This window comes from Oncorhynchus keta, chromosome 11 (assembly GCF_023373465.1).
Source record: "Oncorhynchus keta strain PuntledgeMale-10-30-2019 chromosome 11, Oket_V2, whole genome shotgun sequence".
NCBI lineage: Eukaryota > Metazoa > Chordata > Actinopteri > Salmoniformes > Salmonidae > Oncorhynchus > Oncorhynchus keta.
The window spans coordinates 28,500,643-28,518,897 of record NC_068431.1 but is presented as its reverse complement, the minus strand read 5'-3'; the positions used below and the strand labels follow the sequence as shown (position 1 = coordinate 28,518,897).

Sequence of the window (18,255 nt, the reverse complement as noted above, 5' to 3'; positions counted from 1 at the left end):
GTGGTTGTCAGTGGCATTACATTAGCTGCAGACGTGTTAAGTATGTGTCCCTGCATCTTGTATTGTCTCCGCCAACAGAAACGTTCCGTTCTCGCTACACCGTCTGCTTCAACACAACACGCGCGTGCGGCTGTGCTATTCACTGCGAACGACATGGAACCAAATGGGCTTACAAACGAAGTCGTCTGAACTGCTTGTGAATGAATACAATGTCCAATTTTAAGGACACGAACTCTATCCCAGATGGGTACAGGGCTCTAAACACCAGTGAATTGCAGGAGCTTTTACAAGATGAAGAAAAAATGGACCAGATCGTCCGACTCAATGAGAAGGTATTTTGTTATACAATGTGGTAACTATCGAATAAAACCACAGTTTTGCTAAATGTATCTGTCAGTTACATGTGGTTGATATGACATTTTCCAGACTATTAGGCTACATTCAAACTCAAATAGGTCTCAACATTATGCTCTCTGCTGTTTTCTATAGAGCGCGAAATAATTGCTTTGATGCCTCATCGTATGACACATCGTGTAGGCTATAGGCAATGCATGCTTTATTATCCTCCTATGACACTATATTATTGTGCGTGGCTTCCAATGGGAAAAGCCTTTAATGTTTCCCCCCACGTTCTCCGTCAATCCGATAGAGTTTACGTGAATGTAAATAGTATGTACAATTGACATTGTTCACATTCCATTCGTTTTTTACAGAATGTTTTTCCATACCAATCGACCTGAACAGGGAATTCCTGCTTGCCATACAGGACATGTTCAGTGAGCAGCAGGATCAACCTATTCAAAATGCTATAAAAGCACTAAAATGTTCATTTGAAAACATATAATCGGTCTCTCTGTCCCACGCACATGCACATTTAAATGCAAATGCACCTCATTCTGTCTTTCTGTCTTATTCCTCACTATAACATCTATTCCTAAATATAATGTTAAATTACGAGGGCAGTTTGTTCTTGTTCTATTTGTCATTTTTGTGATTCATGGTACATAGCCCTCTGCTTGAACTCATCAGGTGTGGCATTCATTCTTGGACAGAGGGAAAATCGTTATTCATTTGGGACTGGATGCGCATGTGTCCAATTCAGATCAAGACATGACATTTGAAACCTGCCTCACTGCTGCAGCGAATGAATTAGAGAGATGTTTCCAGAGTGGTTGCATCTCACTGAGAGAGGCTATGGAATTCTCCCAGGGACTGGATAAGAATTACTTAGCGAGAGGCATGTAAGGGATTTCAGTAATGGTTGTAGTAGCAGCTGCATTCGACTTGACCAAGACATTTGATTGAACATACATTTACATGCAAGTGTTACATGCCAGTAATAAGCTCGGCAATATGATACTGTTGGTTAGTTGAGACATTCACACACAATTCTCATTTACAGTTTGTGTAACTAAACATCAGTAGGGTGTCTGGGTATGCCACCCTCCCATTGTTTTTCTTGCAGTTGCCATTGTTAGTTTAATAAAGCCCACATATGCATGGTTGGCTGACATGTGAGCATGTGGTAGTGGTAGTTGAACTTATTGTAGGGGCTGGCTCCACAGCCCCTACGATCCACTGGTGAGCAGCGCTCCAATTCATTAACACTTTGGGGTATCCAAGGGCAACCGCTCTGAAAGCATAATTAATGGCACAATAAGATGGACGCTTGTGTATATAGCCCACCTCTCACTAGCTACTGGCTAGCTCCCTCTAGAGAATGTTCTCAGCCTCCTGACTGGCATAATTGCTATCCTCTACTGGCTCCATGGGATTTGACATGGGTAGGAAGCACTAAATGGGGAAATTAAATTACAGTCATCTGGACACTGTGACTGCTCCATTTGAAGACACTCAGACGCTGAGCACCTCAGCTTACCACAAATGGCAGTGAAGGAGCAGAGCAACACTCAAGCCCTTTCCCCCCCAAGATAAATCTAGCTGGTAAATTCTTGTAGATTGTACATACTTGATGGAAAAGGAGCCAGTATCCTCACGCTGGCATATTAAATCATAACACATTCATCATGTTTGTATAATATATTTCCCAATATCAAATGTCAAACAATAATATTTTATACTTGGTTCACATACATTTTTATTGTATATCCAGTTTTTGTGTCTTCACAGAAACTGCCACATCAGTACATTTTCAGCTCGAGAAGTTCACACAACATTGTACTTCTTTCCAAATCTGAAGTGCCCTTCAAGTGTTTTTTGTCAGTGCCGGTGAATACTGTCTGGTGGTTTGCTTTACAACCAGTGCATCATCACAACCACAGTCCCAGGGGCTCCTGAACCTCCCGCTTGCTAAACAGGGGTAGGAGCAGCCACAGTAGGAAATGGAAGGTCTGATGCTATTCCTGTTTAGGGAAAAACGCTGGTGATTATGAATAGCCATGGATGACAGGGATTTGGAGTGAAATAAGCTATAGAGTGTCCTTGTAGTCACAGGAAATTCAAGGGAGAACAGTGGAGCTGCAGTGTCTTTGTGTACACCGTGCTTATTTAGACTCTGGGCCAAATGCTCCAGATTCTACAGAACATGGGGCTCTGATTGCCTTGCAAATGATCATTATACAAACCACAAGTGTGAGAGAAATGAACAGTAAGACACTTGTGAAGGGACTGAAGTAACCCAGTGTTGAGGGAGACTTTTGAAAAACACTTGGAGCTAAATTACACTTTAGCAAAATCACAGGAACTGTTAGACACTGCTAGAATCTTTAGAGCACTTTCAAATGGGCTGCAAAGATTTGTGGTTTCTCTAAATTGCATGAGGGCCCACACAGTGTGGCGTCATAGAAGTAGTTTAATACCCTGTAGACTTTGCCATCTTGCCTGCTGTGATGTGACAATGCAGATATTTCAAGCTGTTCCGATGACAAGAATTAAGTATGCACAAAGAGGTGTGACAAGCATAAGAGACAGGATATTGGCCCAGATAAAAAAACTAGAGGGGCTCAGTTTAAAAAGTTCTAATGCATTTGGGAATGGAAAATATACTCCATAAACCTACAATGAATAACTAGACAAAATGTTAACATTCAGATTATTTTACTACATGGAATGAGTGTTTTAAATATTTAATTCTCAATTAAAATGAATACAGAAGTGAAATGCAAGAAGCAAATACCCCACATTTGGAGGATTCATAACACAGAAAGGAAATCCAACCTCAAAGCAAACACACACAAGTCAAAATGTGTTTAAAAATCTTTTTCATGCTTATATATTTTAATTTGAACACATTTTAAAGTTACAATATTCTTAAAAGCAATCAACAAGTAATCCCAAAAAATGTAGCCTGTTGGGCATATACTTGTTCAGATTAAGTTGTCAATGAAATGGTATTGAAATCATTTATCACTCCACTAGATAATCCACATAAAGTAAATCTTGACCTGACAAAGAAAAATTGGTCAAGAAACAGTTCCAGGGAAAAGTGTTGGCACAGTATCTTGGGTAACATCTGTGGAATAAGTCACACATTTTCCTGATGACTTTCACCGTCAATGGTTGCTTTGAAAATTGTCACCTGGCCGGCAGTAAAACAGCAGATGAGATGTTTCTCGGGGTTGAATTGTAACCTCTCTGATGGTCAAGGTAATCCCCGAGAGCTGTCTAAAACAAGATCACATATGCAGCTGTGATGTCCAGAGCCATGATCCGATTGAAGCCACAGTCTTTTATTCCCTGTTTCTTCCTAGTGGGCAAAAACTGGTTGAATCAACGTTGTTTCCACGTCTTTTCAATGTGATGACATTAAATCAATGTGGAAAACTGATTTGATTTGCAAAACGTCATCAACATAAGGGCATTGTGTTTTGTTCACCCAACTTTAAACCTAAATTCAATAACATGGTGAATTTGTTTGTTGATTTCACATTGAATTCACATTAGTTGACAACTCAACCAAATGTAAATCAAAACTAGACGTTTAACTGACATCTATGCCCAGTTGGTTGTGACTGAGATCAGTGGAAATCATATTTCAAGCTATCACTACTTCATTAGATTAAGCATTTATCATGTTGTACAGTACATCCTCCACAGCGTATTTTTAGTAATTGTAACACACAGACATACTTCTCATTTGTGTATACAGTCAGTCAGTTAGTGGTCTGAAACATTTGTATGTCCTTACATACCCAATCCTCCAGATGATGCTGAGGGAGAAGGCTGGGCCCTAAGCAGTTCTGAGAAGGCCCCTTCATTCTTTTGAGAATGGGAGCCCTTGATAAAAAAAAGTCCCTAAGACTTTTTGTTCTTTTCCTCGATTTGATTAATCATTTAAAAAAACACAGATTAAAGCCTTGCTTATACATTGCACACTCCCCTCTCCTTTCAGCCTATCATAGCTAAATGAAATACTTTTTTCAAAGTGATTCTTCAACTTCGAAGTCTGAGACGATTAGGGGTTTAAGTATCGAAGGGGAAATACATGTATTTTGGACCCGCAAAGCTTCTTTGATTATTACAGTGCAAGGTTTGTAAAAAGCCTGATATGTCCAGCCAGACACATTCCACTGAACTGGATTCCTGAGAGCGATTACATCGTTTTGTAGTTGGCCAAAGTTAGAAACAGCCTTCTTCAGGCTGACTGCCAAGTGAAGCTTTTAATTAGCAATTGATTATCACCCTGAGCCAGAAGTCTTGAACTCAACCCTCTTCTCAGATAAGGTGGGCAATTTGAAATGTTCTCTCATTCCCTGTACATAGAACTTGCTCCAATTAAAGAAGAAGTCTTATCTAGCATCTTGCTCTGCAGTTTCAGCTTGCAGGAATGGAAATATTTAATCAAAAGAAGACTTTATTCCCTCCATTTTGGGAGGTGTGAGGCATACAATGTGCCTTTGCTTGGAGACCACTATGATTGGATCAGTGGTTTCTGACTTTCTCTGGCTGGGGGGTGGCATTCGCTTTGGTTTCCTGTTGCAAGAAACTCATGTGGTTTCAGTCGAGATGTGAGGGTTATACGTAAACTCTGAAGTCGAAAGAAACCACTGTTGAGGAGCCATTGACTGAGCATTTCAAAACTGCTGCAAGGAAAGTCAGTGCTACCCAGCTGCATCAATAACAAAGATTACTATCAGTGATTGTGACTCAGTAACTTGGGAAACATGCCAATACAAGCTGTAGATAATAATCCTCCCACCTAATTCCCTTTGGCCACTCTGCAACAGTACGCCCTCTCAGTCTCATTAATTTTACCTCACTTAACTCCACTTTCTGATATCACTGAGAAGCTCTTCCTCCATGGCTCTTTTTCAGTCTAAAGCACTTTCAACTGACCCACTTTGTTGTGTGTTTGTTCATGATGCAATGAACATAAATTCTCACATTCCTGTAAGCAAATTAATTTCAAGTGGAGGCATGCCCCATGAGGAGATCCAAACTGTTTTGGTCATGAGCAGAGTATTAAGTGAGGCAAATAATCTCATTATCATTTAACAAAATAAACCATTTATCCTTGGTATACTTTGGTGAGCTCAGCCAGAGTTAACAATATCCCTGAGGTTTTAAACAGTGCAATTGGCAGCTAAAGAATTCATAATTTTACTTCAGGCAGAATAGCAAATCTCAATAAAAGCCTCCACGCTCTTTTGACTTCAGATAATTTGAGTTAACAGTGGGGTTTGTGGTTTGCCATCCTGTCTGTGCTATGCCAATGTCGTTTTAGGAACAAGATGGACGGAGCTACAGATGACAAGCCACAGAATCCCTTCATCATGCAAATGTGTTTTTCTCATTGGGTCTAAAGCGATGCATAAAATGCCACTGGACTCACCATTAGTCCTGAACGCTGGAATACTTTGCAATACATTTTCTAATTGTCCTTTCATTTGGTGATTATTCCCATGTATTGACACTTACTTAAATGCAAAATACATTTTTGTTTAATTGAAACCTTTCACCTCGATCAAACCGACAGCGCCATTGTGTTTTGGTTCACCAGAAGTACATACATTTCCAATGGAATGTTGCGTTTGCCTTGCACCATTGCATTGCAGGCAAACACAACCACTATTTATCCAATTTATGCATCAAATTGTATGCGTAGACTTGACAGAAATAGAAGCAAAAGGTAAATGTTGAACTTTTGTTGCACATACATTACTAGTCAAATGTTTGGACTCACCTACTCATTCCAGGGTTTTTCTTTGTTTTTACTATTTTCTACATTGTAGAATAATAATGAAGACATCAAAACGATGAAATAACACATATGGAAACATATAGTAACCAAAAAAGTGTTAAACAAATCAAAATATATTTTATATTCTTCAAAGTAGCCACCCTTTGCCTTGATGACAGTTTTTCACATTATTGGCATTTTCTCAACCAGCTTCATGAGGTTGTGCCTTGTTAAAAGTTAATTCATGCGTTTGAGACAATCAGTTGTGTTGTGACAAGGTAGGGTGGGTATACAGAAGATAGGCCTATTTGGTAAAATACCAAGTCCATATTATGGCAAGAACAACTCAAATAAGCAAAGAGTGTCAGATTGGTGCGTACTGGTAGCGAAGTCAGGTGCAGGAGAGCAGCGATTTGTGAACAGACGCACACTTTATTTAGGAAAAAGTGCAAAACGCGCAAAACAGTCACAAGTAATTATGTTTCACAATAAACATCTTTGTGAAAAAATAACATGGAAAAAACAAGCCAGTCTGGCGCGTCAACAATACACACGTAACACAAACAATCTCACACAAAGACATGATGGAGAACAGAGGAATAAATACATGTAGGTTGATTGGGGAATGAAAACCAGATGTGCAGTGAACAAGACAAAAAAACAAATGGATACATGAAAAATGGAGCAGCGATGGCTAGAAAGCCGGTGACGTCGACCACCGAACGCCGTGTGAACAAGGAGAGGAGCCGACTTCGGTGGAAGTCGTGACAAAGAGAAATATAGAATATATTTTAATTTGTTTAACACTTTTTTGATTACTACATGATTCCATATGTGTTATTTCATAGTTTTGATGTCTTCACTACTATTCTACAGTGTAGAAAATAGTGAAAATTAAGAAAAACCCTTGAATGAGTAGGTGTGTCAAAACTTTTGACTGGTACAATATATCCACAAAATTTTGGATTAGATCATGGAAAAGTTTGACTGAAGAATTTATTACGCAGTATTGATGCAATGATGCTGTCGGTCTGATCGAGGCGTTAGTCTGTGGAACTGTCACTATTAATGCCTCTACATGTATACATTTTCTTGCTGTGGTATGAAGATTCTTGAAAGTGTAAGCAATAGCCTGACTTTAGTCTTGAGTTTGGTTTTTGAACAACGTTAAAGGGCTGATATGTGAAGTAAGTAAAATGTTACTTCGCTAGTGCCAAGTCATCAACTGAATCCTCCCAGTGTGTATGCCAAAGCCACAAGCGTATCATGCGGTCCATGTGTAACATGAGTGAGGCTCTTGACTAGGAATTCAAAGTCCGCTATTTGCCATTGGTGGAAAGTTACATTGGTTTAGGGAATTTGGCCTGTAAGTTGTTTTTTTTAACATCAATTTTTATTGATCTTGTTTAACACATCTTGACTTAACCTTCACATGAAATTAAGTATCAAATGCCCTCAGTTTTATTAACCCTGACTGGGAAAGTCATTTGATATATTCAATATTTAGTATAGACCTACTGGTTGAAGTTCACACCTTGGAACAGGTTTTTGTTCTTAAGTAACTCACCATCAAACATTCATGTATATACAGTACACCCTTGTTCCTTCCTGTGTTTCTGGCCCTCAATGACCCTGCTGTTTCTCACAGTTTCATACTTTCCACATTGACTAACCCCTTTGCTGTTGCTTTCTCTGCTCAAACCCTTTGAGAAAACATTTTCCAGCTCAATACATTTCAAACTCAGTGTGTAGAGCATTTCCTGCAGAGTGAGGTTAACCTTGAAGATCTATTGTAGCTTGACACATTTTTTATTTAACTATGAATTCTGTGAATGCTCAGTTGAGCAGATTTGTAAACATCAATCTTTAAATAGCTAAATAAATATGTACATTTCCAACTGTTATGCCAACTTTAAACTCCTATTTATCAAGATACTATAAGTAGGTTGATACACATACACCTGTATTACTGGAATACTATTTTAAACATGGCACCCTACCATCACAGTCTGCTATTGATTCAGTTAATCCATTTACCTTTTCTTTGTGTGTGCTGAGCTGTACATTCTCAGGGTTCTGACTCCATGCCTGTCTCCAGTTTCAGGAGCTGCAGGTGGACAGAGAGATTCTGCTGACCTCCAACCGGAGCTTGGCCGAGGAGAGCCTCGCCAGGCGACCCCGCCTCAACAACGGCAAACTCCAGCTGGCTGAGAAATATAGGGATCTGACCAATCTGGCAACCGCCTGCTGGGAAAAACAGAGTCGGCTCGGTGAGTCTACATGTGACCAAGAGAGGCAGAGGAGAAAGGAAGATTGTCTCTGTTTCTGGGTGTACATGGAATATTGCTGTCAGCCATGACTTAGGATTAAGAATATAAAAATACAGCTGGATAAGAATTTATGGAAATATAATGTCTGTGTACGGAGTGATCATAGACCAGGGAACGAGATTTTGATGAGCTGTTGTAGCTGACTATTTTTGAGGTAAGCTGCAAAATCTACAATGGTTTATTAATAACATCTAAACAACCCCAGGGTGTGTGCCTTTGTGTCTGTGGAAACACATCACAGAGAAACACTGTTCCATAACAACGCCCTAATGTCGGCTGTTTAATTTATGAGGCCCGCGCTGATCAGTGTCGCGACCTCTTGTGTGGATTGTTATTACATTTGACAGGTTGGTGTGTGAAATCTGCTGGCACTGTTGGGATCCAAACTCTGGACCTGGTCCATGCCCCTCCCCTCCAGTCCCGCTCATGGGTGTGAGGGGTGGAGGTGGGGTCTTGCAGAACTATCGTGTCCCCATGGGTGAGCTCAGGCAAAGGGGTTCCCACCTGGCTGTTCCATCTCTCTTTCAACACTAGCCAAGAGTAACCACTGGAGCATGTATGAAATAAGACTCCTGTTCCACATGAGCCTGTTTCATTTCCCAAACAGTTAACAGGGGTGCTCCTCTGCTAAGGGAGCTGTTTTTTAAAATGTTTATTCTATTTGGCCAAAATGACTGAATATTGTGTTTCTCCTGGTTTCCTTCTTGGCAGTGTAAGAAGCTGAGTGTATTCTCACGGTCAGACAGACTTGCACATCTCAGGGTCATCTTTGACTCGCTGAATCAAAGAACATGTTATTTAAACAGACAAACAAATAAACAGAATAACATTTTTTCTTATGGTACTGTTCATGCAACTTGCTGAGCTACCCTTAAGGCCAAAGTAAACTAGGCAGAAACCTCAGTACCCAAAGGAGCGCCATCACGCTAACCTCCTCGGGCTGAGTAATTGCATGGTTTAGTCTGCGGTGGCCCTCATTGCCTTACCTCGTGTTTTCTAAGAGACAAAGGGGCCCCTTTTTGGGGTAGTCCTTCCAAGACTTGAGAGAGAACTTCAGTCTCGCTGTCTTATCGTAGCCCTTTACATTCAGTAGAAAATGGCAGATTTGGGCACTAATACTGTAAGTGCTTAAAGTGAAACATAGTGGCTGTACAGTAACATGCTATACATGACGCCAGAGTTCTGGCTCTGCACTTCACAGCACTGTATGGGTTTTGACTGATAGAACTGCGCCCGACAAGAAGTTGTCCCCCTCCCTCCCAGTAATTGGAGAAATTTTGAAATGTTTTGGGTTGGCTGAGTGAGGGAAATGCTGTAAATTATGTTTTGGAAAGACAAGACATTGAGGATTATAATAAAAAATACCACTTGGATGTCATAAAAGGAAGCCAAACACCCGTTTGTCCAAATGTACACTTCACATTTCCAAATCATAAAACTCATGTCATATACAGTGTCAAAGTTTATGATCACTCACTATGTTTGATGTACAGCTACAAGATGACATAGCGTCATACCCTGGGTTGTTCTGAACTGAATGAGCCTATGTTTGTTTATTGTGAAGAAAATTTGCCGTGTCACACTTCACCTAAATGCATTCATGACCTATGTTCCCTCAAAAATGTTTATCACTGAGCAAATTTCAGGTCTGCTGAGCGCAAACATGAACGATGTGAAAACTTCCGGGACACATTTACTGTGGACACAGGCTGTACCCGCTTTAAGTAACAGTTTTAAGTAGGCTACTATGGCTATTTGATCATAATGTAGGACTATCAGAGTGGGCCACAATCAAAAACAATGGACAAAATGCATCCCATATCATTTTAACATGGAAATAGCTGTTCAATCTTCAGCCTACAGTAGCAGCCAATGTGTGTTCATTGTAGCTCTACATTCTATGAGACCTTTGAAAAAAAACATGCAGCGCTTGACGTTAACTTGTTTATAACCACTTGTCCTTCAGACAAGGAGGTGACTGAAAATGTTGTGTTGTTTGATGCAAGAAACCACTTTGCAAAATAAAATGCATCATTATTCCCATGCCGTTATTACAGAGAATAAGGCAAATCATGCTACCCTCTGCCAATTGGCTACTTAGCTTATTCAAGTCTCAAAATACAACACTGCACCTTTAAGACAAAAAAGCTCTTTACCTGACTTGCTTTTGAAAGATGAAATGCACACGTTTTGTAGGAAGCAATCACTCACCCATTGCTGACTACAACTTATCTGTAACTGGGTTAATAACTCAGTATCTAGCAAAGGATATGAACAAATGCACAACTGTGCATACTTCACTACATGTAGCTCTGACTTTGATCTCAAAACAAGCACATCCACTCAGGACCGCTCATGCTGTAAACACAGTCCAGCTCAATGTGAATGGCACAGATCCATATATGGCAATCGTCTATTTGTATATAGGCCTGCTGTAGCTCTGATTGGTTATGGCGTACCGGTCTGTGTAGAGTATGGGCCTGAGTCATGCCTGTCAATGCAATACAATCCTACTCAGATGCATTTCTCCCTACAACAAAATCTCTTGCATATAGTTAGTTTTGTATACTAAGTCTTTCATAGTTCATTTTGTTTCGGTATGTTGCATTGAAAACGGCTAATATTGTGTTAATTTGATCACAATTCCCACAGTAAAGGGAAAAGTTGATAGTGTTAACTAACGGGAAAACTCTAGAAAGTTGAGTGAAGTTCAATCTCGTGTTTCTCTGTGCGGGTTTATATTTATCCTGCATAGCAGTCCCGGGGAGCTGCGTACCCACACACAGTTTAGAGGGAACATTTCTCATGTCTCCTTTCTATGCACACCAAAATTACGATCTGTTTCTCTGATTTGCCTTGTGAAACCTAACACTGTAAGATCATATTGTATAACATAGCTAGTTATGTTGGCAATAGAACAAGCTTTCAAATCATGCCTACCTGTCCCAGATTGCCATTTATAATGGCCAGTTTTTGGGATTGTGTAAACAACAGTAAATGTGTGATGGTGGGTTGTGTTCCAAAGGAAATGACTACAAGTGTGCTTGCTCTAGTTCCTCAATGGCATGGCTAGGAGAGCAAAAAAAAAGAGATTATTCTTTGAGTCATAAAAGTGAATCGGCATTGCTTAGGAACTGTGCGCATTTGGAGACACCAGTTCGTCCTCTCATTCAAACCCTTGTAATGCTTTTGTCTTATGTTGCACCTATATAGACCAATTCCCACGAGTGTAAAGAGTTAAACGGTCATCTTTGTTTGAACTCCACTCGGCTCTTCAACAACCCGTGCTCAGCGCATTGCGAATGAATTATTTAGATTATGGAAATTTAGGGGATCACCAAACAAAGTCTAGATTAGCTATAAGTCTCCCAGGTGCACCAAGTCATGCAGTAGATATGAGGACAAGCATAGGAATGAGATTGCACCTTCGAACACTACTTCCATTCAATCCCACTCCCAACCTGCATTTCCCTACAGCCTCAGCCAGTGTTCTAGCATTCAAATCAACAAGGAGATATTAATTATTTGTTGACTTTAACACCCCCCCAACTGTTGTACAGTCCAAGTGGTGCTGCTGGTGCTGCAAATCTACACTACAGGTCAGTTTTAGAATACCTACTCATTCAAGGGTTTTTCTTTATTTTTACTATTTTCTACATTGTAGAATACTAGTGAAGACATCAAAACTTTGAAATGTGTTATTTTATGTCAAATTCTTATTTACAATGACAGCCTACCAGGGAACAGTGGGTTAACTGCCTTGTTCAGGGGCAGAATGACAGATTTGAACTTGTCGGCTTGGGGATTAGATCCAGCAACCTTTTTTGGTTACTACATGATTCCATGTGTCATTTCATAGTTTTGACGTCTTCACTATTAGTCTATAATGTAGAAAATAGTTTAAAAAAACAACAACAAAAACTTTTGACCGGTAGTGTATATGAAAGGCTTTTGTCTGCTGCTCTCCCACTAGCTGGTAGTTCAAAGACAATGGCACATGACTGTGTAGATAGTTGCTTCGAAAAGCCTCTTAAGACAGACGGCCCACCCCTCCAGGCTGGGTTTCTGCTGCTGTAACTGTGTGCAAACTCACCAGCTAATGGTCATGGGAAAGATTGGGCGCATCAATGCCAGCAGGAAACTGAGCAGTTGTCAGGGGATTTGGGGGTGGAAAGGGGCCTTGTCTTTGCTTAGCAGAGGCATGATGTTGACAGGGCGACAGTAGAGCTGCACCAGTGGGGTATGTTAGAGCTCTTAAATGCTTTAGCAGAGCAGCAGCCGCTCGGTAGAGGAAGCCGTAAAACCCCTCTTCTTGAGCCTAATGGGTGAAACTCAGAAATATGTTACTTTTTCCTCAATTGGGGATAAAGCAGGTGCTGCTCAGATCCACAGATGTTTAAATCAGTTAAATTGCCGAACACCTATTTTCATGTTTTGACGAATTTATCCATATTATTTACAGAGGAAATCTCAAAAGCACCCGTTTTAAATGAACTCTCATGTACAACAGGCATGTTTTGAAGCCAATCGTTCCTCCCCTTTTATCCCCATCTACAGCCGTAGCAGCTGTCCAATGATGGAAGGAGGGTGGAATGTTCACCTTCTTGTCACCACACACACATACTGTACCAACACTCCAGCTGCACCAACAAAGCAGGATGGTTGGGAGTCCGTCTTTCCTCCACAAAACATCTGATTCTCATTTGGCCAGAGGAGAGGGAAAAATCTGAAAAAAAGGAAGAATTCCTGAGGCAAGAAATCCCAGAAGAGTTACATTGTGTTCTGGCTCAACATATTGTGTGTATTGCGTAATGCAGCTTGCTTAGGGATGGAAGACATCAAGTGCGGAATGTGGTCAAGGTTGCTGTGGTCACAGGTGGACCTGCAGCCTTTGTCTGTTTGTCTGTCACTTGTCACATCAACTTCCCACCACCAGCTCACATTCTATTCTTTTCAGCATTACAATTGATAATTAGTCATGTAATAACCTTATTAAAACCAGGTATAGAGTTTATTTGTTATAATTAATTGGTATTAGATTTAAAAAGTGATCGAATTGCTCCTGAATTGTAATGTTGTTAATGCATTTCTTCTGAATAAATATTTATTTAATGTACAAGTGAATAGGTTGGTTTACTTTTAAGTTACAATTTTGACCAATAAGGTAGATTGTTAAGCTGTGGCCAATGGGAGAATTGACCTCGTTAACAGGAGGCCTGGGGCCTGGGTGTTGGTGAAGAAAAACTATAAAAGATGATGATAAAAGTATAACAAAACCCACATCTACTGAGTTTTGAAGGGAAATACTGATATGATTTTATAATAGAGTTATTATTTTGTTAAGAAAGACTTAGTAGAGACTGAAGCTACTGACGTGCCGTCTCATCGCGGAGGTATTTGACAGCTCGAGGTTAGCCTAGCAATGTGCGAGACTTGAAGAGAATTGCTTGTGGAAGATTAACGAGTTCATGTTTCTATCTGTTGCTGCTAAGGAGTACTGTCTGCATTGATAGCTGTGATTGCTGTGGATCTTGTGATACCTGCACGGAACTGCTATAAGTTACTTCACTGAGGAAATGTCTACAAGTAGTGAGTAACCACAACGGTGGGGTGCTTCGGGACTTTGTGTGCAGTCATTTTTTTTATAGCTCCAACACGCTCCAACGGGTTTAAGCAAACTTGCAAGTAATTTGGACATGGGTTGTGCACAACTCATTGGGGTTTATTATTTGTATTTATGTTGATGTGGTACATTGAAAAGGTGGTAATATACATCTTGAACCTTATATCTGTTGCATCGGTGGAGTCATTTACTGTTTCAGTGTCATTTAATGCATGGGAAAGCATATCCTTATATAATAACATAAATCTATAATCAGTCTATCTGAAGTTAATACCCTAATTGTCATCACCCTTGTCACGTGAGCTCCCTCTAGGCCTCTAGGTCACCAGGCTGCTCGTTATGGCGCACACCTGTCACCATCGTTCCTCGCACCTGCGCAACATCAGATTTACCTAGACTCCATCACCTCCCTGATTACCGTCCTTATATATATATATATATGTCACTCCCTTTGGTTCCTTCCCCAGGTGTTATTGTTTCTGTTCCAGTGTCATGTCTGTGTGCTGTTAGTGTTTCTTGTTTTGTATTATATTCTGTTTGTTTTATTAAAACACACACCTCCTGAACTTGCTTCCTGACTGTCATCGCACATCGTTACAACCCTAGCGAGTTTACAATAGGGATTCTTATTGGAGATGTCCTTCTCACCTAATGTCCCATGCTGTTCAGATATTCTAAGTAATGCCGTGAGAGTCAAATTCGAGCTTGGTGAGAGGGTAACAGTAGTATTGACTTCCAAGTTTAGATATATTTCTCCCCCTCGTTTCAAATTACTGTCAGCACCTGAGGCTTAGGCTTATTTGTGGGATTCAAAATACCCAGAAGGTGAATTCAGAGCTGTTTTCCTTTGAGTTGTGAATTTTGTTTGCACACGTTTGGGCTCTAACTTCTGACAGAAAGTAGGCAACAAATCTGATCTATGTATTTAGTGTATCTTATTTTTCTCTATAGACGGAATGTGTTTCCGACCTCACCTCCTCTCTTCAGAACACATAGAAAGAAACCTGTGGTCGATGCTTCCGCCCACATTGAATGTACACAGAATGGGACTGCTGCAGAAAAGTATGCCCCTCTGATCTATCTACAACGTGGGCTCTTCCCACCCACAGATATCTTTCAGTGTGACTTGAGATGCATCTGAAACTATTACAATAAATCAGGTCATTATACATGCAAACGTGAAAAGAAGCACCAAGACAAACAAAGCCCACTTCTCTGAGTGACCATGAAGGGCAAGGATTTTATTGGCCGCTTACACTCCCACGGCTTCAGACTGATTGGAAGCCAGCCACTTTAGTGCTAGGGTGTGAGATTGCACTGTGACTGGTGGGAGTCAGTAATTAAGTCAGTTTCATTTCGGTATGTGTGTTGGTGGGGGTAGTTATCAAAGTTGGATTAAGGCTACTGAACTCCCCTTACACAGACCTTACCACATGGGGGGAGAATGGGGCCCTTTGCAGGCTTTTGTACTCAATCCCCCTGGGAATCAAACCACAACTGCCAGATAGACAAAGACAGCCCTCACGTATGTGCAACAAATGATACATAAATTAGTTATGTAACAAATGGAAAACAGTTTTTCTCAACATTGCACATTCCAATGGGAATTGTGTACCCATAGTTTCACACACACACACACACACACACACACACACACACACACACACACACACACACACACACACACACACACACACACACACACACACACACACACACACACACACACACACAGCTTTGTACAAGAGAGAGAGTAATCTCTGCAGCATGAGGAGACCTTCAGTGGTCTGAACAAGGATTATTTTTGCCCGCACCCATATTTAACTAAATTCTTCCCATGACCTTGACCTTTTCAAGATCTGTTAAATCTGACGGTGGTGGTGGGGGGTGGCTAATTAAACATGTTAGCATTGGCCTAATTAAACATGTTAGCATTGGCCTAATTAAACATGTTAGCATTGGCCTATGTAGGGAGCTTTACCTCCATTACCTCACACAGTGTAGGCCTGCTGTATACTGCCAAGTTGTCATAAAGAGATTGCGAAATTATTTGCTCGATGTCAAATTTTTGGGGGAGCTGTAAGGAGAAAATAAAAATGCCCAACAAATGTGATATAGTGGTGAGCTGTGAAAGCACACATTGTTGGAAGATATCTAGAGACAAAATCCTTCACCTTTCAACTCGCCTGAAGTTGTAATCAATCTTGCTGGATTTGTGTTTTGAATTCTCATGTTATTTTTTGCTGATGTAGAGAAACAGTTATCGTTAGCTGCTGAAGGCACTAGAAGATGCTAACGGTGTTGCTATTGTCAGACTGTGGTAAAGTAAATATGAAGCCAATCGGCTCCAATCCGGAGTGCTAGCACTGCTCTAACCTCCTCTGCACACACAGTCTTCTTGGATTAGAGGAGAGCTGAGAAACTATTCTGTACAAATCTCATTACACAAGATGCTGGGGCCTCATTTATAACCGTTTCGTAAGTTCCACACTAAATATCTGCGTGCGCCATTTCTGAAAAGAATACGTACATCTAAAAATATTGAGATTTATAAACTTGGCGCATGCCATACATAGGCTACGCATGTTTTCCGTTCTAAATCAGACCTGTTGTAAAACTGCTGTGCGTGTGTGTAACATGGTGGGTTATGTGTCCACTTGACACCTCAGAAATATGTATTTACAGTGGGGCAAAAAAGTATTTAGTCAGCCACCAATTGTGCAAGTTCTCCCACTTTAAAAGATGAGAGGCCTGTAATTTTCATCATAGGTACACTTCAACTATGACAGACAAAATGAGAAAAAAATCCAGAAAATCACATTGTAGGATTTTTTAGGAATTAATTTGAAAATTATGGTGGAAAATAAGTATTTGGTCAATAACAAAAGTTTATCTCAATACTTTGTTATATACGCTTTGTTGGCAATGACAGAGGTCAAATGTTTTCTGTAAGTCTTCACAATTAATTTGATCTATATTTCTGCTTTTTGTGACTCCTATCTTTGGCTGGAAAAATGGCTGTGTGTTTTTTTGACTTGGCTATGACCTAACATAATCATATGTTGTGCTTTCGCTGTAAAGCATTTTTGAAATTGGACACAATGGGTAGATTAACAAGATGTTTATCTTTCATTTGCTGTATTGGACTTGTTAATGTGTGAAATATTTTTGAATTTCGTGCGCTGCCTTTTCACCTGAATGTTGTCGAGGGGTTCCGCTAGCCTGCCCTAGAAAGGTTAGTAAAACCAAAAGTTTACCTTTACTTGGAAGAGTTCTAGTGTTGAATGGCCATAACCACCTAGCAAACATAGCATCACTTTCTGTTTGAGCTGGGTGTTTGAGTAGGGTGAACTAGTTACCTGCATCGCTAAGTGAAAGTTAAAAAAAACAACTAAATATAGCGAGCTCTCTCTCTCTGGTTTCTTCTTCATTTTTAAATGAATACATTTGTTCAAAACTGTTCAACTATTAACTACTTCCCACATTTTATGCACTGCATAAATGTACTAGATTAAACTAGATTAAATGTAAATATACTTCAGTACTAGATTCATTCTCTGATTCTTTGATTGGGTGGACAACATTTCAGTTCATGCTGCAAGAACTCTGATAGGTTAGAGGACATCCTCCAGAAGTTGTCATAATTACTGTGTAAGTCTAAGGAAGGGGGTGAGAATCATGAGCCTCTTAGGTTTTGTATTGAAGTCAGTGTACCCAGAGGGAAGACGGATAATATACACATAGAGTAATGAGGGGATGTAAATCAGGTGTAAATCAGAACGCCACCCGAACAAGGAGAGGGACCGACTTCGGCGGGAGTCGTGACAGGAGCCTCCACTGATTTAGATTTTTTTTGTCACTGGCCTACACACAATACCCCATAATTTGTACAAATTAATTCGAAATGAAAAGCTGAAATGTCTTGAGTCAATAAGTATTCAACTCATTTGTTATGGTAAGCCTAACAGGAGTAAAACATTTGCTTAACAGTTCACATAATAATTTGCATGGACTATGTGTTAAATAATAGTTTTTAACATGCTTTTTGAATGACTACCTCATCTCTGTACCCCACAAATACAATTATCTGTAAGGTCCCTCAGTCGAGCAGTGAATTTCAAACACAGATTCAACCACAAAGACCAGGGAGGTTTTCCAATCCC

General features: G+C 40.2%; 1 protein-coding gene across 1 annotated transcript in view; it reads left to right on the top strand.

The window, feature by feature from the left end:
• The first annotated feature begins 40 nt into the window (after positions 1-40).
• LOC118390014 (vacuolar protein sorting-associated protein 37D-like) overlaps positions 41-18,255 on the top strand; it is a 47,752-nt gene continuing 29,537 nt past the window's right edge. The window contains exons 1-2 of the mRNA XM_035780126.2: positions 41-332; positions 8,238-8,409. Coding sequence (XP_035636019.1) covers positions 201-332; positions 8,238-8,409 — 304 coding nt within the window. The 5' untranslated portion in view covers positions 41-200. The remainder of the gene's footprint in view (positions 333-8,237; positions 8,410-18,255) is intronic.